This window comes from Mus caroli, chromosome 1, assembly GCF_900094665.2.
Source record: "Mus caroli chromosome 1, CAROLI_EIJ_v1.1, whole genome shotgun sequence".
Classification (NCBI taxonomy): Eukaryota; Metazoa; Chordata; class Mammalia; order Rodentia; family Muridae; genus Mus; species Mus caroli.
This window is the reverse complement of record NC_034570.1, coordinates 25,971,921-25,980,465: the sequence shown is the minus strand read 5'-3', so window position 1 is coordinate 25,980,465 and position 8,545 is coordinate 25,971,921. Positions and strand designations below refer to the sequence as shown.

The 8,545-nt window shown below is 42.1% G+C and overlaps 1 protein-coding gene across 1 annotated transcript in view; it reads left to right on the top strand.

The window, feature by feature from the left end:
* Window positions 1-7,970, top strand: part of Ptp4a1 (protein tyrosine phosphatase 4A1) — a 15,195-nt gene extending 7,225 nt beyond the window's left edge. The window contains exon 6 of the mRNA XM_029478890.1: window positions 7,774-7,970. Within this exon, the coding sequence (XP_029334750.1) occupies window positions 7,774-7,970 (197 nt within the window). The remainder of the gene's footprint in view (window positions 1-7,773) is intronic.
* Window positions 7,971-8,545: the final 575 nt, after the last annotated feature.

Genomic DNA, 8,545 nt, shown 5'->3' with positions numbered 1-8,545 from the left:
TCTCTCTCTCTCTCTCTCTCTCTCTCTCTCTCTCTCTCTCTCTCTCTCTCTCTCTCCTCTCCTCTCCTACCTTCTCTTTCCCCTGCATTTCTATAATAAAGCTCTTAAACCATAGTCTCTGCTCCTTCAAGTTCCGCTGTGCACTCTGGTCAGTGTTGCAAACCTCTTCCCCTATTCCCCCTCCTCCACAACCCTGGTAGCTTTAGCAAGGTAGCTGGGGGGTGGGGTGGGGGGGCAGGGGGTGTCCTTTTTCCACCCCCGCCACATGGGTCAGGCATGCTCACCCGAGGCCCTGTGGAAAAGCGTCGGGCAGCTCTGCCTGCATCTGCCTGCCCAGAGTACAGGAATCCCCCCCTTTCCCCAGGGCTCTCCCCAGCCCACCCCCACTCCCTTATTTTGTTCCCAACAAAGGAACTTAAAGGTGCTTCTAAAATAGTGATGGCCTGTCTTGGTAATCAACAGCCACCTGCAGGAGGGACCCTCAACTAAGAATTGCTCAGAGAGCTGGACGTGGTGGCCCATGCCTTTAATCCCAGCACTTGGGAGGCAGAGTCAGGCGGATTTCTGAGTTCGAGGCCAGCTTGGTCTACAAAGTGAGTTCCAGGACAGCCAGGATTATACAGAGAAACCCTGTCTCAAAAAACCAAGAAAAAAAAAAAAAAAGCCCAGATCTGATGGGCTTTTGGTCCTATCTGTGGGGTATTTTCTTGGTTGCTAATTAATATAAGTAGAGCCTACTGTGGGCACTACTGCCCCTTGGGCTTGGGCTTTACTAAGGGAAGCAAGCTTGTCAGTAGCCCTCCCTCCTGGGTTTCTCTTCCAGTTCTTGCCTCCAGGTTCCTGAAATAAGCACCTTGTGTCCTCAGAGTCTGACTTGTTGCTTTCTCGGTCATTTATCACAGCAACAGAAAGCCAGCGAGGGCAAATACGCATCGTGGGAGAAGCATATTTTTTTTTTCCCAATGGCGGTTGTTTTGAGATAGGGTCTATCCCTGGCTGTCCTCAAACTCCACTACTGAAGGATGACTTCTGATCCTCCTGCCTCCACTCCAAGGTTCTGGAATTCCAGGCATGTGATGCTGGGCCCCTTACCTGTAGACAGGTACTCCACCCGTGGGGCTACAATCTCAGCCCAGAAGAGTGGATCACTTTCCTTTAGAAAGTAGAGTCTGACTTGTGGCAGAGCTAAGGTGAAAAGGTCCCAGCTTGGGAGAATGATTTCCATTCTCACTTGGCTGGAATCTGGAATCCATGATTAATCAATAGACCTCACTGCAGGAACAATTACATGTTACTAATGCTAGGCACTAGTGACAAACTGCTAAGATTATATTTAAACCTTGAAACTGTGGGACTACCAGTAGAAGGTCAAGCTGTAAACATAAACTCCTGGGTGTAACTTTGTTACGGGAACCGAAACAACCTCTCCCTAAACATTTTGACGTGTAAAACAAACACTAATATGCATGCCCCTGCTGAAAATTTACATATATTGAAAAGACTTTCACTCGAAGTTGTCAGCAGAATACCATTAAAACACAGACTTAAAAGAAAATACATAGACATTAATAAAGTGATGACTGTAGTTATGCCTAACATGCTGTACATGGATATAAATCCTGGCAAATCCAAATGTTCAAACTCTTCACAGAAGCACAGCTCAAAGCAAATTCTTGACAGGATGAATATCTCAAATTTGATCCCGGCCTTGAGTTGCTTTGCTGATTGCACATGCAAATCAGATTCTTTCTTGGGTTAGAGGTTGATAGAGGTGCTGTGGAAATAAAAGGAAGACAGGGAACTCTAGCAGGAGAGCTGTTCTTTAATCAGTGAGGACTACACTCTCTGCACTCCGACACTGTCTGCACAAGGTATGGGGGGCCTGGGTTTTGTAGAACAGAAAAGGAGTTGAAGGGACAGAAAAAGTGTATGAGTCAGTTCCTCCTGACGTCTGGAAGAAGTAGGTACCCGTGGGTTTAGTATGCACTTCACCTGATCTGAAGCTTCCACAGATCTTATTAGTCAAGTCAACTTCAAGAGCTGCTCAATCCACCTGAGGCTTTTAGATAATTAACCCTGAACCTAAAATATAGAGGCACTAGAACTTGCTAATGACTTCTGCTTGAAAAATGATTCTGCCGGGCGTGGTGGCGCACACCTTTAATCCCAGCACTCGGGAGGCAGAGGCAGGCGGATTTCTGAGTTCGAGGCCAGCCTGGTCTACAAAGTGAGTGCCAGGACAGCCAAGGCTACACAGAGAAACCCTGTCTCGAAAAACAAAAAAAAAAGAAAAAAAAGAAAAGAAAAATGATTCTACCCTCTGGTTCTACTTTGTGTCAAGAGTTGAAAAAGCCCTATTGTGGTTTAGTCCTAACTCTGATGACACAATGAAAGCTGCTTCTGTGACTTGGTTCTGTGGTGTTATTGTTTTTGTTTTCAAAACAGGGTTTCTCTGTTATTGAAGACCATCTTTGTTGAAGTCCCTATCTGAACTCATTTTTGACACAGCTGGCTTCCCTGCCCGTTCTACCTTAAAAAGATAAAGGTGGCGTGCTTAGCTTCTGCTTTGTGACCACCTTCAAGGACTAACCGTGCTCTCTGTGGTATAGAATATTCAAGAACGATTAATAAAGATCAATACGGCATTGTTTCTTTGAGTCTGGCCTTCACAGGGGGTGTTCATTTTCATTCCATTTTAAATAGACCAAAATACATTTCAAATTTCCTTTTCTAGGCATTCTAATGTATAATTTTACCTCTTTCCACCATTTCAAGTTTGTGATTCTTTTTCTGAAAGAAGATTTATTTTGGAAAAAAAAAAGTTATAGGAACTTTGAAGACATGTTGAAATCGAAAGAGTGGGAATGAATGTTCCCTGTGTCTGTTCACTATGAGGGTGACTGTCAAACTTCAAACATCTCTAGACTCTCCAAAGCGACTTGAGAGCTTGTTGATACAGATTGCTGGGCTTTATACTCTGATTTGGCAGGTCTCGAGTGAAGCCTGAGAACTTCCATTTCTTACATGTTGCTGATGCTGCTATGAGAACACTTTCAGAATCACTGCTTTAAAGAAAAAAAAAATGAATCTTAAAGGAAATAGGAAGGTTGACATGGATCTGTCATGTGCTGTTGCTGAGCACCAACTTCCAAATATACCAAGCATCTGTATCAGCAAGATGTGATGAGTTGCAAGAGACCACCAGAGACCAGGACTATTGGTGTTCCTATGTAGGAGGAGGGGCTGAAAAGGGTCATTGGCCCCTTCCCTGAGATTTCAGCCACTCTCTCCTGCACTAACTGCTTCTTGGCACTATGGTCTCAGGAGGTGCTAGAGTAAATATATGGTTTGCACTCCACTATGCAGCTACTGAGAAGACATCATTCTAGCATAAGAATTTTTTTGGTGGTGCAGCTACTTAGGGGTCATCCTTATAAGTAACGTGTCACCTACACTCTGTAAATAAAGCACATTGCACTGGTGCTTTGATCCTCTATAAAGAGGAAGCACATTTCCCCCAGAGAAAGCAATTCTGCACCGAGTGTGCTCCCAACCAAAGCTTCTGTATTAAGGGTTTGCCATCCACCCCAGCATGCAAAAATGGGTTAGGAAAGATGACCAAACATTGTGATGCTCTCTATCATGAGTGTCTTCTGTATAGAAGAAAACCTAGCTCAGAATACCAAAGAGGAGTTAGAATGATCAAATCTAGGGAGGCGATGGGGTCTTTCAGTGTTAGGGGTCAGTCACGACTGTGAAGCTGTCAGAGATCACACATGAAATTACCACCATAATCCTCATGAGTGAAATGGTAATTTGAACGTTTATGTCTGAGGACTTCTGATGATGACTAACAGATCATGGGGTAGGTAGGAATGAAACAGATGTTGCTTGACACATGTAGGTAGTCACAGTAGAGAGGTGCTTATGATTATTTTGTTCAATTTCAGAGTGGAAGCCAGTTCAGAAGCCAAAGTTCTTTTAAGGAACGTCTCAGCAAATCTATCAGTGATTATGTTGACCATTCCTAGAAGCCTTCCCTAGAGTCTATTCAATGACAAATCCACAGGGAAGAAAGGAAAACACTTAAGAAACCTTTGGAATTACATTAGAATTTCACTATGGACCTACACAGGAAACAGAGTTAGAAATGTCATTTTGGTCTACCAGTCAGCACTTCAAATTATGGAGGTTAGGAAATGGATGGAGGGTCTTCTTAATTCATTAAGACCCTGGATCAATGTCATAGCCTAAGATGACATAACTGCTTTTCACTGCTTGACAGTGGCTTGTTATTGTGCCAGGGTTAGTCTGTGTGACCATAGAATATGGCACCGTGGATGGCATACTACTTCTAAGATTATAGAGTGAAGAGTATAGCCCTCTGCATACTCCATCTTCCACAGTGGGCTCTCATTGTGAAGAAAGCTACCTGTTACCTTTCGGATACCCATGTTATCCGTGGAGAGGCCCACACAGAAAGAAAATATTATCTGTAGCTTCAGCCAGTAAGGAACTGAAGCTGCAAGATTCAAAGTAGATCGTCTAGCTTCCAGATATTCCTAGACACTCTTCTCAAGAACCATCCAACTAATTGCTTTTAAATTCTGAGACACAGTGAGATAAATATTGAATTAAGTTGATAGTTTGAAGCAATAGATATCTAATCTAACAATGCCTCTACTGTAGTGGGAGATTAAAACAAATCTCATATGTAATAATACTTTTCCATCTGAATTTATATCATTGTCCACTATAAAATATACTTTACTTCTAAGCATATCACAATATTATCACACTGCCAAATCAACAATTGCTTAATATTAAGTATCCATCACGCTAGATTTCCTGTATTGTTTTATATTTTTAAGAAATTGCCCTGCCCTATACCATACCACAGAAGGAACATATATGTATCTCTGAAAATAATGTACTAACAATTCTTTGCATTCATATATTTGTTGTGTGTGTGTGTATGCAAATAGAGGTCAGAGGACTGGCAGGAGTTGATTCTCTCTCTTACCATGTGATTTGGGGAACAAATGGAGGCGGTGAGGATTGACCAAAAGTACTTTTACAGATGGAATTGACTCGTACCAAACTGACAGTAATTTTAAAGGAAACATCAGTGCTTCTGATAGCCTGGCTTGGTTGCAAATACCTGTAACCACTCTGGCATTGGGAAGGTAAGGCAGGAAGACGGGGATTCCAGGCCACCTTATGTGACACGTGCCACCCAGCTTCAAAATAATACTAATCATATTCTCAAAATCATCCTGATACTTGGAATCCAAAGATCAGGACTACAAGGGCTTCCTTCCTCTGCTGTTCGAGGCAGGCTCACTATGTGACTGGGGATCATCCCTCCTCTCTGTACCTCCAAAGTCCCAGGATTATAGGTGTGAACTACCATAGCTAGCCAAAAAAAAATTTAATTGACAAATAATAGTTTTATATGCTTATGATTTTATAACATGATGTGATGTTTTGGTGTTTCTATATTATGGAGTGATTAAAACAAACTAACATACCTGTCATTTTTTAGTCTTCTCTTTTGCAGGTACTGCACACATTTACAATGTACTTATCTAACAAATTATCATTAACTACAGTCACTGTGCCTGTCTAATGGGTGTCAGTAATATCCAATTCTGATAGAAACTTTAGACCCTTCAGCAAACGTCTCCTTAGTCACCATCCCAGAGTTAAATATATAATTGATTACGTAATTAACTTAAGCAAATTAATTATATGCCTTACAATGAATTTGTTAATTGATTGATGACTGATTGACTGACTGATCTCCTTCCTCGTGAGACTTGAACTCGGAACCTCATACATGAGCAAACCATTAAGCTTTATCATCAGCCCATTTTTATATATTTTATTATTTGAAACAATTTTAAATTTAAATATATATTGGTCATACTTCCCCCCTCCCCAAAGTCCTTCCATATCCTCTCCCCCTCTTTACTCACCCAACATTCAGTTCTTTCTCAAAAAAAAAAAAAAAACCCAATATAACAATAAAATCCCCTAAAACCAAGCAAACAAAATAAAACCATCCCACCCACCAAAAAAACCCGCCAAACTTTAACCAGATAAAAGCATATCAAAAAACTGTGAAGTTCATTATATGTTGGTCAACTACTCCTGATCATGAGGTCTGCCCCTGCTGTGTTTGACATAGCCATTGTCACTCTGCTGAAGAAAATTGATTTTTTTCCCTCTCCCAACAGGTATAAGTGACAGTTGTTAACTTTTACCCTAGTGGTTATATTTCCATTCATCCATTCATTCATCCACTCATCATTGTTTTAAAATTACAATTCATGTGAGCTTCGCTCATGTTGATTTATAGGGTCTTGTTTTCTTGGTCCTCCTTCCCCCTTTGGCTCTTAGTCTCTCTGCCCCCTCTTCTGCAGGGTTGCCTGAGCTATGGAGGCAGAGATTTGGTGGTGGATACAGGCTATTTAGGGATATGTGCTCCAAGATCTCTCACTCTCTGAATAATAATGTCTGGCAATGGGTCTGTATTCATTCCCATCTGCTATAGGTGGAAGCTTCTCTGATGAAGGCTGAACAAGGCATTGTCCTGTGAGTGTAGGAGAATTTCATTAGGGACCATTTCCCCTTTTACTTTTTACTCTGAGACAGGGTCTCACTGAGTTGCTCAGGCTAGTCTTGAACTTACCATCTTCCTACCTTAGCTTTCCAGTGATGGGAAAATAAGCTTGTGCCATCACACACACACACACACACACACAGACACACAGACACAGAGTTCTTTACTTCTGTGCAATTTGATAGCTCATTCAGGAATGTGTAGGATAAACGAGCTGTCTGGTGACTTTCCTAACCAGTCAAGTAACTTGTGTAGGATCTGCTGGTCCTCAATCATTTCTTATTGAGTCCATCAAGGGGAGAGATTAGTCATAATTCTATCGTTTTACAGATCATCCTCAGATGAGATCATATGCATGGACAAACCATGCCTTTTCTGCAGTCATCTATGCCTTCTTCCTTGTTAAAAAAACAAACAAACAAACAAAGATTTTGTCAGTTAAACAGTGTGAAGTTGCTTCAGAGAACAAATCATGTCTGATTAAAGCAATGAATCTGAGCTCTCGTTACACGCCATAGTCTCTGTGACAAAAACTGAAAAGTACTAATGAGAAGACACTACCCCACAACAACTAAATTGCTGCTTCTGTGAGTTTTTATCCAAGTGAAAAAAACTCCTGAGGTGGGCAGGGGATTGCAAACCTGTAGTCCATAGCACCCCAGAGTCTGACGCTACCCTGGGCTACATAGTGAGACCTGGCCTCTAAAACAGCAGCAGTAACAGCAGCAGCAGCCAAAGCAAAAGCTATCACAGGGTATGCTGGTGGACAGACAAGAGGAAGAAATGCAGGTCTAGTCCAGCCATGGCAATTAAGCCTTTCTATGAGTTGTCCAAGGAGAATATGTGTCAGTGATTGGATTTTGCTAAACTCTTCTGCAAAAGCATCCCTTTTTAAAGTAGAGAAGAGTCTAAGAGAGGGTCTTTTTGGTACCAGTGCATTGGCTTCCTGCCTAGCACTAGGGTAGCTAAATAGGCAACCTCTAGGTGGGAGCCATTGTAACTACTAGGCAGACTTTGCTTATGCAACAAAGACAGCAGAACGCAAACTGTAAAGTAGCACTAGGAAAAGAAAACCATCTGTAAATACATTAAGAATAAAAGATTTGCTATAGTAATTAGATCTCACAAAAATATGAATATTATTGCAGAACTGGAGGTCTGGAAGAAGATGGAGGATCAGAGAAATAGGCATTCAGCCGTCTACCTTAAGTGCCTGAGTGGGGAGACAAACGGCTGCTCACCCAGAAATCAAAGAAAAGCAAGGATGACAGCCACCAAAGCAGGATGTGTTCCTGTAGTCATTGATGGACTTTGTCCCTCTGGGGAAATGGTTGTCATTGTGTAAGCATGTTCCTGAAGTCTGTAGCTTAGTCACTAGAAGAGATGACTCTGGACTCCTATTGATGAGGAGACCAGCAGGTGGCAAGAGAAGCAAAACTCAGACCAAAATAGGAAAAGGACAAGTTGGGATTCTAGGCATCCACACCTCAGTCCTTACCCCAGCTTCACACCTGTCACCTTGAAGCATGAAGTTTCCGGGTTACATTCACCTTCAAATCCATGCAAATTCCTCTTTTGTTCAGAGGACTTCAAGACAACACATCACAGAAATACTGACCCACCAGTGTTTACTGCAGCACCATTTCATTCATGAGATCTGAGTTGTCGGATCAGTCTAGCAATCACAGAGGAATGACAAAGTATGGCATAGAGACAGGCTAGACATTGTTCAGCTGTACAGAATGAAGTTATGTTATTTGGAGCTGGAGAAACTCATGTTGAATCAAATTAGTCACTCTCAGCGAGATGCATAAAATTATGTGTATAGCCGGGCGTGGTGGCGCACGCCTTTAATCCCAGCACTCGGGAGGCAGAGGCAGGCGGATTTCTGAGTTCGAGGCCAGCCTGGTCTACAAAATG